At 43.0% G+C, this 17,846-nt stretch overlaps 1 protein-coding gene across 2 annotated transcripts; it reads left to right on the top strand.

The window, feature by feature from the left end:
- Positions 1-1,040: 1,040 nt before the first annotated feature.
- On the top strand, positions 1,041-17,612 carry DHX40 (DEAH-box helicase 40). 2 transcript variants are annotated; one of them, XM_033004853.2, is made up of 17 exons: positions 1,041-1,352; positions 2,176-2,321; positions 2,692-2,811; positions 3,992-4,222; positions 4,424-4,490; positions 5,063-5,194; positions 6,340-6,439; positions 6,877-6,963; positions 7,466-7,648; positions 8,196-8,276; positions 8,975-9,132; positions 11,261-11,375; positions 11,649-11,757; positions 12,084-12,178; positions 12,777-12,846; positions 13,253-13,481; positions 15,320-17,612. In XM_033004853.2, exons 1-17 carry the CDS (start codon positions 1,214-1,216, stop codon positions 15,457-15,459), a joined length of 2,202 nt encoding a protein of 733 aa, XP_032860744.2. In that variant the 5' UTR covers positions 1,041-1,213; the 3' UTR covers positions 15,460-17,612. The 2 variants fall into 2 exon arrangements, with proteins under 2 accessions (XP_032860744.2, XP_032860743.2); XM_033004852.2 differs by having other exon boundaries at positions 1,044-1,352; positions 15,317-17,612.
- The last annotated feature ends 234 nt before the right edge of the window (positions 17,613-17,846 follow it).

Genomic DNA, 17,846 nt, shown 5'->3' with positions numbered 1-17,846 from the left:
AGAATGTGTTGCAAGTGTTCCCGGCTCAGCCCTCACTGTGATGCCTGAGCCAGTGGGTAAATATTCCTCTCATTGTGTCAGAAACAGAAATCGAGGTGATTTGCGATAACTGGAGTCAGTAGGTGGCCTAAATTCTCTGCTAGTGTGATGACAAATGTACTGTGCAATTCTTGTCACTGATAGAGCCTAATGGAGGGTGAAACATTAACGTACACAGGACTTGTAAGGGAAACAAATGTGATGACGTACATACAAAACACAATGCAAAAAATTGTGCTTTAGCAGATGCAGTTGCGGTTGTTAGGCAGGAGTTGGGAACCTGGATTGCAGGCTGGTTTCACGTTAAGTGAACACCGCTTGCCACCTTCAGGTCTTCTGTGAATTCACAGACGTTGCCAGAAAGCAGGGACCCTCGGCCAGGCCTCGGCAGACGGATCCGAGCGTCCTCAGGGTGGTAAATCAGGGACACTCCTGATTTTACGGAGATGCTTTTCCCCTGTTGTGTCTCTTCCGTACACCGTGTCCATGGTGAGGGGCTATTTTACCCCTATTTTACCCACTGAGAGAGAAGCACTGGTTACGTGACGTGTGAGCAGTCTGACTTTACGCCACAGTTCAGCAGTGCCAGGCCCGGGGGGGCTGAGGCGCTGAGCCCCGGCTGTTGCAACGTCCCTCAAGAAGAGGCAAGTGCCTCTGTGAAAAACCGCGGCAGATTTGGCAAAGAAAGGACGAGTTTGGCTCACCGGGGAGGGTGAGGGAGCTGCTGTGTGGGGCAAGAGGCTGAGGAGAAGTCGGGGGTGGGGACTGTGGGGCGGGGCGGGGCTTGGAGTCACGGGGCGGGGCTTATGGAGGGCGGGGTTTATTGGGCGGGGTCTGCGGGGGAGGCGGGGTCTGCGGGGGAGGCGGGGTCTGCGGGGGAGGCGGGGTCTGCGGGGTCTGCGGGGGAGGCGGGGTCTGCGGGGGAGGCGGGGTCTGCGGGGGAGGCGGAGCGTAGAGGCCCGCTCACGCCGTCAGGCGTGCGTAGACGGGGGGTGTCGTCATCGGTGCGCGCGCCGGCGCTACTTCCGCGTAGGGTGACGTAAGGAAGCGGGGGGGGTGGTGGGGGTGGGGGTGTGGGGCCGGTGCTGTACCTGTCAGCGGGGGTCGCTGGGCCCCGCCGGGGTTCCTGGGCCGGTTCCCGCCGCCGCCGCCCCCCCCCCCCCCCTCAGCCGCCATGGAGGGCGCCGCGCTGCCCATCCGCCGGCACCGGCGGGCGCTGGTGGAGGCCGTGAGGGAGCGGCCCTTCCTCATCGTCACCGGCGAGACGGGCAGCGGGAAGAGCACGCAGCTGCCCAAGTACCTCTTCGAGGCAGGTAACGGCCGGGAAGGGAGGAAACCCCTGAGAGCCCCCTCTGCTCCGCGGGCCCGAAACGTGGGAAATAAGCACGGATAAACGCAGATAACCTTCCTGTTCCCTCGGGACACACACACACAGCGCTCCGGGCTGTGCCGATGCGCGAGTGGTGAGAGGAGGTGGCTTGATTCAGCCTCGTAAACTAATAAACTATGACCATATTGTGGAAAATGGCTCAGAAACAAAGTCAGGAGACAAGGTCTAGCAAAGCGAAGTTGTTCACTGCAGCACTGGGCGCACAGGAAAGGTCGGGGTTCTGCTAAGTGCGCTCGGCCGTGGTCTGTTCCCTGTATTTATAGTCCTTATCATTTACACATTCATCAGTTTTCTCAGAAATGTCTTACCTGTTCTATTACTTCAGGGCAATCATTAATATCAGATCCTCCCCGTCCGAGTCTGCGCAGTCTGGTTCGAGGGGTCTCTCTGGGGGTCTCAGGAGGAAGGCTCGGCGTCTTCCTCAGTCCTGAACTTTTGACTCCAGGGGTTGGAGCATGCTCCTTGCTGTGCTTGGTTATCTGACTGCTTCGGCTATCCTTCTAGGAATACTGTAGCACTAAACACAGCTGTACACAGCCCTAAACCCATCCGCCCAAGCCTTATCTCTGTTCCCCTTCTGATCCGGTACTTGGACACTAACATACTTTCCGTCCGCCTATATGGCTGAAGCAAAATGCATCATATTACATTTTTTTTATGACAGGCACGTTGTGCAGGTGCCTGTGTATACACAGACTCTGAGCAGCCTGACTCGGTGTCCCTCTTCTCCCCGACTCTCCCCTCAGGCCTCGCCAAGCACGGGGCCATTGGTGTCACCCAGCCCCGGCGTGTCGCCACCGTCTCGGTGGCGCAGCGGGTGGCCGAGGAGATGGGCTGCTCACTGGGGAGCATCGTCGGGTACCAGGTCCGCTTTGATGACTGCACCACTGAGGTAAGGCTCTGAGGTCCATGTTCCTGTGGGTGTTGTCATGGTGGGGCCAGTGGGCTGCAGCTCATTTTTTTTTTTACGTGCGGGCCTCTCTGTGGAGTGACACAGCCCTGCTGCCCCTCCTGGGGCTTTGCACACAGGAGGTCTCAAAGCCTTGGGAAGCTGTCTGTCCCAGCTGTGGTGGAGCTGCAGTTGTATGTGTCATATAACTCCTTTGATCAAGTTTTTTTGAACAGCCTACAAGTGAAACGTTGCCAAGCTCCTGTGGTGCAATCTCAGTTTGTGTTCTGGACAAATATGTGATCTATGTAGAAGCGTTCACTTTGAAGTAAAAATCCAGGATAACAGCTGAATGTCTAATTAAACCTTTCAGGATACTGCCATCAAGTATATGACTGATGGCTGCTTATTGAGGCAAATATTGGCAGACCCTCTTCTCAGCAAGTACAGTATCATCATTTTGGATGAAGCCCATGAGCGGAGCCTCAGCACTGTGAGTGTTGCCTTATGTCTGTCCTTTTGGGTCACTATTTCTCCTTTACTGAGGTCTACTTATGCCTTTCTTTCACTTCTGCATAATCCCCAAGGGTTTTGGCTGACTTTTCATGGATATGCTTTATCCTTTTGCTGTCCCGAGACCATAGAATTGCTGCTTTGTTTATTACATGCTGCATAATCTGAAAATAAGATGAAACCTGTAATCTTGTTGGAATTGTTGCAGCTGTTGTTGCGTTTGAAAACAGTTAAAACTTGGCTGGCTATTAGATACTTTCCCAAAATTTCCAGGAGTTTGAAGCCAGCACAGTGAACATAAACTTTCTAGAATCCTAATTTAAAAAAAACACACACAAACAAACAAAACCCTGAAACATCTCTCAGTCTCAGGCCTAATTTTTTCTCAGGGTGTATGTATGACTGTGCAAAGAGATTACAGCTTTTGGGATCATGGAAGTATCTAGACTGACCTAAGTACCAAAAGCTATCGGATGTCACTCTGACCCTTCTGTGGCAAGCAAAGTGTGACTCAAGTCACTTAGTCCTCAAGAGATTGTGTTGTGTGTCAAACGACCTACCAGTCCAGCAAACAATCTACCAGTCCAGCTGGGGAAAAGGGAAAATGATTTCTGAATCCCAGCTCTGCCCTCAAGCATCTGAGGGCATTGCAAGTAATTGAGCTAGAGTGGTGTAAGAAGTTACTGATCTATCACATGTCTAACTAAAAGGAGCAGGTTTTTAATCCAAAGCACTGCAAAGTAAAATAAACTTGCTGAAGTTGTTACAATAATTAGTACAACAAAGGAGGGTGCACACTCAGTCGGCTAATGTATGCTGGACAGAATTGATGACTTTTTAAAATGGGTCCAAGGTAGTTGCTTGCAAATGACTTGGCCATGAGAGTATAAAAATGAAAACCAGAGAATTTTAAGTTACACTGATTCTGTTTATAGGCTGTGAGAAGAGCTGGTAAAAAAATAATTAAATTACAGAAACAAATTAGCGAGCTGATGAGATGACCAGGGTAAGTGTATGTAGTCTTCTGAATGCTTAGGCCCTGAAGATGTGATTTCCTGTCTTCACTATATTGGTGGGATAAAATCAGTCCCCTCCAAGTTTGTCGGGCACTCCTAAGAAAAATGGGGTACTAACGTAAGTTGCTTCTGGTTTTCTGTTAGGATATTTTATTTGGTTTGCTGAAGAAATTATTTCTACAGAAGAAACCACCAAACAGGAAGACGGCCATGAAAGTGGTGGTGATGTCAGCCACTCTGGAGGTAGACAAGCTGTCGGAGTTCTTTGGACACTGTTCAGTGCTGCATATTCCAGGAAGAAGTTACCCCGTCAAGGAGATATTCTGCAACCTGCTCAGCCCAAGGGACATAGGCAGCTCTGCGTATGTTACAGAGGTCTGGCCTGTTTTACTTTGTTTCTGTGTTGTATTCTCTGTTCTTGGTGTGATTATCATCTGTGAAAGATGACAAGATTTAGCTGCTGTATTGCTGTGCTCTTAGCATCTCTGCAGGATATAGGGAAGGAATAGTTAGTACTATGAGTTTTAGAAAGAGTGAGACTCCAACTGTTACTGGCTTGTTTGTTGTTTGTTTCAGGCTGTAAAAGTGACGTTGGATATCCACTTAAATGAACCAGAAGGCGACATCTTGGTTTTCCTGACAGGTGCGAATTTTTCTTTCAACAAATGATGGTTATTCCAGGTGAAGTATGGCACTGCCAGCAAGACAGTACATTCTTCCGGTGACTGTCTAGTTTGTCGCAGAGCAGTAAGTAGAGAGGGGAAAGTTTCAGGCTGACACACACAGTCCTGTGAAGTGACAGTTTTCAGAGCATGTTTAGGTATATCCGTGCCTGTGACATCAGAGAAGACAAACATTAGCTTAAAAATTTGCATATGCTCTTTTCTTCCTCTGTCAAATTTACTCTGTGTTGTCTACGTGTTTTATTTTGTCAATAATTCAGAAAGGGAGCATTTCTTTAGCTGCAAAACCCTACATCAATCTACGCGACAGGCATTTATGCAGTCATCTTTTAAGGAGAAGCCTTGGTGAGAGGCACTGTGGAAAGACTGGATGTCACCTCCGAAGCTAACTCTCATAAATATTACTTCTTTCTTGTAATGGTGTTGATGAGTCTCTAATATTGGCAAAACAATCTTGTTTAACGATGTTGCAAACTAGGAAGGCAGAGTTGTAGCTTCATAGGTTGCTTAAATGCTCTTGTATGTTTTTTAGGTCAAATTGAGATAGAAAGAGCCTGTGACTTACTTTTCAAGAAAGCTGAATCTATTGATTACCGGTATGAAGTGCATGATCAGTCTGTTGAAGGCCTGCTTATCTTACCATTGTATGGGTCAATGTCAACAGGTAAGAGCATGTAATGTCATATGGAACTTAGTTAACATAAATGTTAACTGCAAGAGTTGTTATAAACAGTATCCTAATCAATTATTTCTGTTGTGGTTGGAAAAAATGGCATTCTTTAACCCATTTGTTACAGTACTGTAGCATGATGGGTTTTCTTGTGGTGTTCATAAACTAAACAAACTTCAGCCTTCTCTGTACTTGCACAGGAGCCTCCAGTTAAAATTAATATCCACTGGAAATGGCTTCACATGACATCAAGATCTCTGGCTTAGGAAGGGGATATTGTGTAACTGGAAGTTCAGATGTCTTATTTAGACTGTCACATTTTATTTTATAAGGAAAAGATATTACCGGTAGGTTTTTGTTGATGAGAGTAGACCTGTAAGGGAAGATAGTAGTAGTACAGTGTTACACAATATAGAAAAGTACAGGTTATCAGAATGAGTCAGTCTGTTTTATTTGGCAGCAATACCACAGATAGTTTAGAAGAGTTAAAAACAAAGGCCTTTTGACCTTTACTGAACACAGACATTGTATTTTCAGATGAACTTGAGTGCAAGGTTTAAATGTGTGGGTTCGGTATGTAGAATGCCATGAGGCTGAGTAAGTGTTCATAAGAGCAGGACAGCAATTTCCATCTGGAAGTGCCGCTGAGAGAAAAGATCTGGTAATGACCTGCAGAGAGGGAGCAAAATTTTTACCTTCTTGAAAGAGCAAAATGAAAAGGTGCATAAGCGAAAGAAGATTTACTGGAAACATGGGGGATTTAACTGAATCTTTTCATGTTCACTCTCACTTGCTCTCGATTGTTAAACCCTTCAAATCCTTCATGAAGATTCTGTTAAGACCAGACATGTTATTCATTTTTCCTAGCTCTGGGTTAGGAAACATCCAAGAAAGTTGGCCTTTCTTGATCTCAAAATCTTCTTGAATATGCAAGCGATAAAGAAGATATTCTCTGATTTCTGGCATCAGTTAAAATAATACCAAATCAATATTTTAGAATGTAATGTGATTCACATTCTAATTTCATTCAAATTAATTTCACTAAGCATTTGAGTAAGTTTGCACAGTGTTAAAGATGTGGTTTGAAATCAGAGCATTGTAACATAACAGACTGTTTGACTGCCTGCCTGTCATTTTAGATCAACAGAAAAGAATATTTTTGCCAGCTCCCACAGGCATTAGAAAATGCGTGGTATCCACAAACATTGCTGCAACGTCTCTGACGATTGAAGGAGTCAGGTATTGTTTCCTATCCTTCATAAAAGCTGTAACAGAGGGAATAATTCAGAAAGTTCTACTAGATTCGGAAAAACGCATCTGACTTCTGTTGCTATACCTGCCCAGTAATTAGCTGTTGCCTTTTTTTGTGCATGCAGTGAATAAACAAACCCCTGATGCTATCAGATAGTCTTGCAGATATTGTTGGACACTAGTTTGAAATCAGATCTCCGCTCCATTAAAGGAGCATAGTGTCCTTGGGTGCTGGGAGGTATTATCAGTAACGTCCTGTAGACTGAACCGTTGCAGGGCTGCAGCTGACCAGCAAAGCGCAACTACCTGTTTGCAGTGGTTGTAGGGTAAATATGTTCTTGCTTTGATGATATGCATGTGACAGTTACCTGTCTGTCTACTGAGACCTGTGTTTTCTTCTCTGACAGAGTATGAATCTTTTTCAGATATGTAGTAGATAGTGGATTTGTGAAGCAGTTGAATCATAACCCCCGAGTTGGCTTGGACATACTGGAGGTGGTTCCCATTTCAAAGTAAGTTTTAAAAAGGCCATGTGCTTGGTGTGTCTGGGAGTTGCTCTGACAATACTGTTTATTGGTTGATCTTTGTGGGGAGGGGAAAAATGAGGGAGGGGGTAGCTTTGAGGCTCTGTAATTTAAAGCCATTTTATTTGCTGCTAAGTAGAAAGTAGTTCAGGACATATAATTTCCTCTAAGTTACAGGCATTAAGAAGGAATTGACAATGCATTGTCTCTGTAGTCTGAACCGTGGTTCACATGTCACCTTGTATTTGCTGAATACAACAGCCTGATTCCGAGAAGCTTAAAAAAATCTTCTCTTGTACAGAAATGTTTCTTCATTCTGCTAGTTCTTGCGTAGCTGGATTTCTCAGTTGCTGCACGGTATAATATACCTTCTATCTACATGCACAGAAATTGCTGTTATTTATCATAATCATAGTGTGCTGCTTTGGATAATAACAGAAGGGATCAAGAGTTTGGATTTGTGTTTTTCACTGCCTTTCTGTTTTGGAAGGAGCGAAGCAAGGCAACGAGCAGGCCGAGCTGGCAGGACATCATCTGGAAAAAGCTATCGGCTGTACAGCAGAGAATTCTGGGAGCAATGCATGCCTGATCACACAGTCCCAGAGATCAAGAGAACCAGCCTGACCTCGGTGATCCTGACCTTGAAGTGCCTTTCTGTGCATGATGTCATAAGGTAACCTCCATGGAGGTGGGGGGGATGATCATTTTCTTCCCGAGTCGCAGCAGCAAGGCAGCATCGGCACCAGCAGCCTATTGGCAGGAGGCAGGATTAGGTCCCCAGCCACCTGTGGCACTTGGATACAATCAGCTTTTCTGCTGTTCTCCTTAGTCTTCAATGCCAGAGTGGATCTTGTGTTCAAGTTCAGTTTGAGGTTCTGCCAAAACTAGCTCTTTCTCTCCAAGATTAGTTATCAATGTTCCTTTTAAAATACTGATGTTTATATCCCCCAAGCTTCATCTCTATGGAACTGTTTAATTGTAGGATCATAAATTGCAGAAAATACGGTTCATCTTTGCATGTGCCATGCTGGGATTTGTCATCATAATTATTCAGCTTGAGGCTGTGCATGTAGTAACACACCCATGTATTGAAGATGCTTATGTACACTTTGGTCAGAAACCTGTATTGGAAGGTTACAAAAATATATTAATAAATACGAAAACTAACAAAGCTATACTGAGTCTGAATAGTGAGATTTTTAATTTCATTTTTTCTATAGATTTCCCTATTTGGACTGTCCTGAAGAAAGGCATATTTTAGAAGCTCTCAAGGAACTTTACCAGTGTGATGCTATTGACAGGTAAAGAATAAAGGGGTGTAGTTACTACAGGAATTTAAAATCTATTGGCTTAACTAGTGTGAGTTGTTCATGTGGACTAGAGGACTTCCTCCAGCAGTAGAATATCTTCCCTTATTAGACCAGGAAGTTAACTACTGGGTTTTAATATATCCTCTGTAGAACTATGGTTATAGCATGGCTTAGGACTTGAGAGTTACAGATTAATTCCTCCACATTGTCCTGGATTTCCCGAGTGACCTCAGACAAATTACCTCAACTCTCTGCTGTAGTTCCTGATAGCAGATCCCACACTGTTGTGACGGAGGTGCTTAGGCACTCGCTGTGAGGCCCATCCAAGAACTCAAGACAGGAAGCAAGATCTTATCCTAAACTTCCAGGAATTCTTCTTGGGGAAAAAAAAAAAAAATCTTATAGACTTCAAAAAGTATCTGATACACTTAAGCTGGCTTTGCCTGCCATGAAGCAGGCACAAGCAAACTGGAGAAAGGTGAAATGTTCTTCTGCTAGTGACACTTGCTTCATGTCTCCAGCACCTGTCTGGGCACAGATGGATTGCAGTGTTACAGCAGTTCAGAGGGAAATGCTTCCCTCGTGCTCTTTATCAATATACAGTGGCTGACATTGTGTGTGCATCTTCTGATTTGCATTTGAACATAGTTTTGTTGAATCTGTTATTTGAATCTTTTTCCTGGGATAAGGAGAGGCCATGTGACAAGACTGGGTGAATTCTTGGTGCAGTTTCCCCTCCCTCCCAACCTGGCCTGTGCTGTCATAAAAGCTGCTTCTCTTGACTCCGAAGATCTGCTGCTCCCCATAGCAGCCATGCTGTCTGTGGAAAATGTCTTCATTCGTCCAGGTAGGAAGCCCCTTATCCCAAAGCAGCCTTGGGTGGGTGGGGAATTCTGCTTGGAAAGGGACAGCTCCAGCAGTGGTTAGGCAGCACACGCTGCTTCACCTGGAAACCTCTTCTAGAGCTTTCCTCTGCAGGGTTTTTTGCTCCCAGTAGTTTTCTGTGCTAATAGTTTGTGAGGCCACAGTATCTTACAGGTGTATCTTAGAGAATCAGTTCCCAGTTTATAACTTGAACAATGGTAGCACAAGCTTTTACTTGAGTGTACGTAAGGATGCTCCTGCTAGGGAGCAAGCTGATCTTAGTTGGCCCCAACACTGGTAGGAGACAAGTATTTACCTTAAACTAATGTTTTAAATAACTCTTACGTTGCAGTATGAGGAAGATTCCTCAAGTGCAATGCCTTGTCTCAGAGTACCTCATAGCAGATCTGTAGGGAAGAATGGTAAGGCTAGGACAAATACACAATGCCACTTTGCCCGTTTGCTTTTACAACTTTCTGTGATCTTGGAGTCAGGACACAGTGTGCGCTAGGTATTGGACAACAGCTGTTCCAAAGACTTCAAAATATCATGGAATTGGGTTGCATTTGTCCCAGGTCTGTGAACTGTAAAAGCAACATATGAGGAAGTGAGTGGATTGCTGAGAGGTCACAATGGGGAAAACTGTTGCAGAAGGGAAAAGGAAAAAAAAAAAAACTACCAGAAAACCAAAATGCGCCAGGGCAGATGTTTTGCTGTTGGCCTAAGTACAGACAACAGGGACTGATTAATTTGTTTTTAATGAATGGGGTCACCTTTGGATTGGCTTTTTTGTTCAGTAATTCTGTTTAACCAAGTAGACCTTTTAAGTTACTGTGATAAGCTTAACTTATCACTGCCTCCATTCCCAGTGTCTTTCTGAATGGAAAATGTAATTTTGCTGTGGTTCCAAGCTAGCACTTTCCACTAGTGCTAAACTTGGTCTTCACATCTTCCTTCCTATCTCCTTTCCCCTCCGGTCTGCCCCCGACTCATCCCCTCAGCTGGGCTGCATATAGTCTTTATATGTAGCCCAGTTTCTGTGGGAGACCTTTGTCCTTTCTAGTCACTCATTGGCCCTTGTCCAGTTATGTCTGTAGTCTATTAACTGTGCCCGTTAGTGCAACAGCTAAAGACACTGCTGACAGTACTGATAGTCTGGGTTCTGCTCTGTGGTTCTTCCCATTCCCACCAATGTGTGTTGGCTTTCCCATCCTCCATCTGGCAATATGCCCTTGTTATCTGTTCAGCTAGCTAACACACACATGTTCGTTACTCTCCAGCAACCCCATACATTAAGATGCAAACACAGAGATTCCCATCCTCGGGGCACTTGCTCACGTGCAGTATGTATACGAACAGGCCTCCTTCCTTCATCAGTGATACTTTTAATACCCACAAACTTCTGACATCGATTGCAGAACAGCAGCAATGCGATGCATTGGCCTATGCAGCCGTGTCGCGCTCTTCTAAGGGGAGTAGGTTGTGCTGGGGAGGAAATTCTTTGGGTATTTAAAACTTGAAATAACACTTTGGAAATGTTGCTTTTGCCTAGTACATTCCTAGCATTTAGTGAAGGTGAATTCCCACTAAACTCACAGATCACATTTTTTCTAGACTCTTGTTTATTTTAAGACCTCCATTACTATAGCACTTCAGTACTAGGACAAAAGCTGAGTTAAATAGATTAGATGGTGATATGATGGGATGGTTTCAACAGTCTTTGTTTTTTCTCTTAGGGCAAAACTTTCACTTGATCTCTGTGACCTCTTTGTTTAAGGTCACTGTTCTTTTATCTTTCCATTTCAGCATCTGAATTGATTGTCAGAGAGAAATACATAGAACCTCTCTTCCTAAGAGACTAGAATTCTTCATCTCTAGTGCTGACTGATGAGATTAATCACAGATTCAACAGCATCTATGTGTTCTTGTTAAGCAGTAGTGAAAGGAGGAAGAACTGTAAATGCAGCTGTGGGGAAGAGGCAAATCTAAAAATAACATGCATAAAGAGCAAAGGCTGTCAAGCACACTTTGGAGTTGTGCTAACAGAAGATTAAGTAGGAGTGATAAATAAAAATTATTTTGTTAAAGTGAGATATAACTTACGTCCTCAGGTGATCCTCAGAAGCAAAAGGAGGCCGAGCTTCAACACCAGGAACTTTCCTCACAAGTGGGAGGATGCAATGACTTTGCAACCCTCTTAAATATTTTTGAACAGTGCAAAGCGAGGTATGAAATGGTTCCTTACAGTAAGTGGTTTTGCCTTGCTCACAACTCCCAGCTGCTGACGGTTTTTAGATATATTGCATATATGCACATGTATGTACTCATACCTAATTGCAGATTTATTCCTTATTGTGATCTGTAATTTCTATCAAGTCATCTATTATTTAAACTAACAAAGTATCTGGCTGTGTAGGTTGCCTTCTTTGTACGACTGTAACAAAAAATAGAGGCAACTTACAAAGAGCTTCTTTATAATACAAGTATTTTTGTTCTCAGCAAGTCTCCTTCAGCTTGGTGCCAGAAATACTGGATCCATTGGAGAGCTTTAAAATCTGCTTTTAGTGTGGAAAAACAGCTTCGGGAAATAATCACTAAACTGAAACAGGTAAAAAAATATATTTTTTATATATGATTGAGATATATAAGTTTCATATTTAAGACATGTACTCGGCCACTAAGCCTCTGCCAGATGGCTGCGGCCTTTCTCCAGTAGAAATTAATCCACTTAAATATTTATTAGAGCATCCTTGCTATAGCTTATGTAACTCACAGGTGTGATGGTGGTAACAAGCAAGAAGGAGGGTTTCCCTCCTTTCCTCATGGTTTCGGTAGAGTGAGAAACCCAGAGATGAGAATCCATGGGATGGAGGGGGATATAGGCAGTTTTTCTTTAGGAAAGATCCTGATTAACGTTGTTTTTTCTTTACATAGCTGCCAGACTTCCCTAAAGAGACATTTGAAGGCTCCAGAACTGAAATACTAAGAAGATGTCTGTGTGCAGGATACTTTATCAATGTAGCTAGGAGGTAAGTCACAAAGTTTGGAGAATTGAATGGAAAAGGTATTACACATATTCTTTAAAGGTGTAGCTGCATATTGAAACAGAATAGTAAGTCTGTATATTGTTAGAAGTAGCAAAGCAGCAATTGCAACTGAAGGTGGTGTTTCTGCACAGGGCTGGCAGCCTGGTAGGTACTCTGCTTTTGACTCTCATTACATTCCTGGGGAGGTTGCTTACTTGGAATAGTAGTTTTTCTGTCTGTGAAATGAACTTGCAAGCTGATAAGTAGTTCTAAATGCTAAACTAAGGGCTTGGATGTGTCCAGTTATCGTGGCTGTCAAGGACTTCAATCCCAAACCCTGTTTATTATTGTGGTGTTATATCTGCAGTGTTACTGTGGTAAATATTTTAGTCCTCATTGGTGGTGTTGTGTTTTGTTTTTTGGTTTTTTTTTTTTTTTTTACAGTTCTGTAAGGATCTTCCTCTGCTTATACATTTGAGTATTTTCTCCTATGCTGCTGCTGATTTGCTTAGTTTAGTGCTGTCCTTTGCTGTGATTAGACAACATTTTGGGTTTTGGTATTGTTTTTTATTTTATTTTTTTTTCCCCACAAACCTGTCAGATCTGCAGCCAGGACATTCTGCACAATGGACGGACATGGCAGCATAGTCTATATCCATCCTTCATCTACAGTAAGTTACCAAAGTCAGTTAATAAAGCAGCAAAGGATCTATAAAAAGAATGAGGCAGGTCCCTGTAAATTCTTCTTCCTCTGTTTGGTTTGTGCTAACTTATGGGCAGGAGAAGAATTGTTGCAGTGTTCGTTTTGAGAGTGGGGAAGAGCCTTGCTTCTTCAAATTTGGTAAATGTTTGGCTTATGAAACAAGTGTGACGTAGACTGAGCTTTCTCTCTGGCCTTTTGAATATCCTGGGAAATTTTAAGCAAGTCATGCCTTAGTTTCCTTGTCTGAAAATTTAGGGTAATGTCAGCTTTATCTCATTCTTGCATCTGAAGCATTGGAAGATACTCCAATGGAGGGTGCTCTTGAAATAAAAATTATTTTTTATCAGTTCTGAAATAATTTTCTAATTTTTCAGCTATATAACCAGGAGACTCGCCTTGAGTGGATCATCTTCCACGATGTCACAGTGACATCCAAAATCTATGTCCGGACAGTGTGTCCTGTTCGCTATGAATGGGTCAAAGACTTGTTGCCCAGATTGCATCAAATTGATGCATATGAACTGAGCAGTGTGGCACGGGAAGAAGTAACTGAAGAGGAAATAACCAAGTGGAAACATAAGGAGGACCTTAAAAGGCAGTATGGTGAGCACGTTACTAGGCCATATCTGTGGCGTGTGTAGTTTTCTTGGTGGTTGTAGACATGTGTGTGTATATTATGTCACTGAATGCATTCTGGACTAGTAGATGTTAATCTGGAACTGCCTAGCATATTCAGTGTGTAGCTCGAGTTGTTTTCTTGTCTTACTACAGCTCTGCAATCCTTTCCTGCCTCAGCAGTGCACATAGTGGTATTTTGCTTACTTGTTCTTGCCATGTTCCCCCTTTCTTTTAGTTTACTATAGCTGACAGGAGCAGAACTTTTAACACATAGTTGAATAAAATCATTTTGAGTCTGACCATTATTTAAATGTCAAGGGTATCTAGCCATAGATATCCAAAATAATACTGTTCAGAGAGAGAGAAATCCTAAGGGCTATGGGGCAGGGGCGACGAAAAAAAAAAAAAAAATCCAGAAAACCCCACCAAGCAAATAACACAGAGGAAAAAGTATCACATTTTGGTGAATGTCTCATTCTGACAATGAATTTAATGCCATATGCTTAAATAGTCACTTCTAATTAAAACTGGTGCCTGCTAACGGATCTGGCTGCTTGACATTCTTGGAATTCTTGTGTCAGCAGGTTTCTTAAAGCAGCCAAGTATTCAAAGGGCCTCTTTACTCATGAGCTGACCCTTCCAAAACATTGATTTAGTATACAGTACAAGCACTGACAATATAGATTCTCCTCAGTTTTCTTAACAAGAGGAAAAAAATGTGCTCAGTCCTGCATGTCTGTATCCTGTGTATAAAACAACTGTTTTAAATGATAAAAACATTAATTTGATTTGGTTATAAATTCACTGGAAAGAATATTTGCATTATTGGATAACACAGAGGAGCCTCATCTATTTATCTGAAGTCCAAGAAGCTGTTCTCTGTGTCCCCCTTAACTTTTTGACTTCGCCAAGCAATTGTACATTAATTTGAGATTAATATTGACCTTACAGATGGTGTATTTCTGCGAGCTTCATAAAAATAGGTGGCTGAATAGCTGACAGAGGCTTCATTAGTGCCCAATGGAAGGAAAGGCTACAGCATGAGCAGAATTATTACTTGACTGCAAGACAGATTACAAATATTCCAGTGAATAGTGAATGCTGATTAAAGCTCCTTCCTCATCAGGGAATTGTGCCCAGCCCCAGAGCCCTAGGAACAGGCTGCAATAGCTGCTTCATTCACATAATACTTAGGCTCTCAGCATCTTCGAATTAATTTTTTATTATTATTTTAAATTTTATTTTAAATTTAAAATATTTCCTGTGTTGCTTTTCTTCTGGGAGAAGCACTCCCAAGGTCTCAACTCAGTGGGAGAACGTGCATTTCTAATGGTGTCTGATCTGAAGTATTGACTTTTCCCAGTCCTTTATCTGTATGTTATCATCCCTCTTCCTCCTACCTCTGGGAATTTATAGTTTATTCTAAGATTTTTTTTTTTTTTTCCTGCTCCTAGTGCTGTCCCTCTCCTGCCAAAACTTAAGTTTAAAATGTGTAATTTAGAGAAGAAATGGGTGCATATAACACAAGATGCATAGTATCTGTTAGAGTAAAAAGCAAGATACACATTTGGGGACAAGATGAGCCCAGCTGCAAATATTGACATGGGAGTTAAGGCATGATTTTTTTTTTTTTTTTTTTTCCTCCTCCCTGCTGTGGTACAGTCTGTCCTCTCTGGAAGTCATTCAAATGACTGACTAGGACTTGAAAAACATTTGAGATAGCGTTGGGGGTTTTGGGGTTTTTACAAATAGGAGGAATTGTAATGCTGAGGGGGTTTTTGACACAGAAGACTGTATTTCTCTCTCTCCTCTCCCCCCAGAAGGAGTCACAGACAACTCTGCAAAGAAGATGGAGAGAAGGAATGATGATCAGTCAATACAGGATGCCCGAGCTCGCTATCTTGAGAGAAAGCAGCAAAGAACACAGGGTTTAAGTGGCCCAGTGACAGAAATGGGGCAATAGTCACAGCTGCTCTATTCCCGCTGTGAGAAAAGACAGTTTGGTGCAGTTGTTCTGGGTATGTTTGCATAATGCAAAATGACTAACTGGAATGAAGAAAAACTTCTGCTTTGTGGTAAGTTTGAGTGCTGAAGCATACAAACGCAATCTTCCTTAGCTGCATCCAGCAAGGAAAAGTTACCAAGCTGAATTTCAATGCTACTTGTCACTGACAATAGTTTAGTGCCCTCAAATGTGGATGAAGACATGATACTTGCTGTGGTGCCAATTCTGTGGCATTTAGTTGACTTAAAAAGGTCTTGGTGGTCTCAGTGCCATTATTAATAAAATTTTCTTAAAGGTTGTTTTTTTTAAAGGAGTGGAACTATTGCTTTTTATCCATTTTATCTGTATGATTGTGGCTATACAGTCTTCATGCTTCTGCACTGCTCAGGAAAATGTATAGGAAGTGCTCTTTTAATGATGGAAGCATGAAGATCTAAATTCAAAAGGACGTTTGCCACCTGCATTCTCTGTTGCAGACAGTGTTGTTCCTACTCTGTATTGTGCTGTACTGTGTACAGTGATGTTTCTGGGTGAAGATGTCTTTGTATGCAAAGTATTTTGTAAATGTTTTCACATTCTTGCTAACAATGCATAATTTTTGTCAGGGATGACTTAGCACTGTGTGTCTTCCATTTGGCAAAAAAAAAAAACCCAGCAGTGAATCCACTACTCAGCCAGGTTCTATCTTTCAGTCTGTCAGGAGGCCTGCTTTTTTCTGAGTTTGGTGATTGTTATTTTTATAATTTATGGATTTCAGTCTGAAGAAAGAGTGTTTCAAATGTGTAGAGAGAATACACAAGGAAATTCTAGCTTCTTTTCCTCAACTCAAGTATATAACAGAGCAAAGAGCTGTGATGCTGTGTCATCATAAAGTTTGTTTCCCTCGCGATAAAGAGGTCACCTTAATGCTAAAATGTTCCAGTGGTCTAGTGTGGAGCTTGTCTTTTTTTGCTGTTTTTCATTTGCAGTAAGTCACATTTTGTATAAGACAATTTCCAAAAAACCTGGAAGAACTTACTGTCTTTTTTCATGCCTTGGGTTTGTACACTGTGTGTCACCCTCAGTTGCTTTTCAGGTAGCTAATGCTGTTCAAGTGACGTTGTAAGGAAGCTTTAGCGCTTGGTGTAAAATGTTAAGCATTCCACCTCTACTGCACAGGCTGAAGCTGATCATAAGCTTTCAAAAACCTCAGGCTTCTCTGGGGAGTATGATAATATTATTCTTCATAAAGAAGGTAGTAGGTCTGATAATTGTCCCTCTTTCTGTGATTGTACCTATTAAAATGAAAAAGCTGAGGCTGGTCCGTGTACTTGCCAAACCTAGCGAAGAAAGTGTGATTGCGGCTGTGGTGCACGCCGCTGGTTGCCCTGCGGGGCCGAGTGCCACCGTGCGAGGCTGTGAAGAGCTTTAACTCAAGAGACACCGTGGCTGTCAATGGCAGGAGCAGGAGCAAGCGGTGCTGCCTGCAGCTGCCCTGCAGGTTTCTGTCACGGAGCTCCGAGCCGCAGGAGAATTGCTGCCGCGTGCCCCTTTTCTGTGCGTACGGAGCCCAGAAGCAGCAGCGAGATTAATGCCTTCCTCCTTCCTAAGGGTGCACGTGAATCAATTACGGGTTGTGATCAGCCTTTGTAGGAAGTGGCATGTTTACGGTTCCTCTTTCGTTGGGCCCTTTATCCTGAGTTCAGATAGAAAAGGGTTTTGTTCTTTCACGCTGATGTCCAGACGCTGCTTTTGAGAAGCCAGCCCTCTTTCTTGACTAAACCTATAATCTGAAACTTGCAAAAGCCCACAAATTATTGCTGTTTACTTTGAGATTGTATTTCCAATGTCACAGCCCCTTGAAAGTCAAATGACATCTGCACTACACACTAGGTCTGAGATCAGTAGCTAGAACGCCTACTCCTGCTTGGGGCTATATATCTCTTGGCAGATCCTAATGCTTTCTTTTTTTTTTTTTTTTTACTTAGTAGCAAAAAGGGAGGGTTTTTTCCCTTATGTTCCAGGGCTGCTCAGAGATTTTGAAATTGTGAATTTAATACAAAGTAAAAAGGGTATGAAGAAATAACAATGAGATTGCAAAACAAAAATAAAAGAAAAGCAGGGGTCAGGTCTGCCGGCGTGCCTGTTCATTACTATACACACAGCCTCTGGGAAAGTGCTGCAGTTGGGTGAAGAGAGTTAAGTTTTACCTCTTTTTAGGGGCCGGAGTTACATTGTAAGTTAATAAACACAGAAGGCAGTTTGAAGTTTCATTATGTTCCTGTACTTATTAACAGTGTTCCATGGGTAGTCATTGGGACCATCCCTGGAGTTTCAGGGGACTGCTGCAGCCTCGGGGGCTGTTC

Source organism: Tyto alba, unplaced genomic scaffold, assembly GCF_018691265.1.
Source record: "Tyto alba isolate M040663 unplaced genomic scaffold, T.alba_DEE_v4.0 Super-Scaffold_19, whole genome shotgun sequence".
Lineage (NCBI taxonomy): Eukaryota > Metazoa > Chordata > Aves > Strigiformes > Tytonidae > Tyto > Tyto alba.
This window is presented reverse-complemented; position numbering and strand designations above follow the sequence as displayed.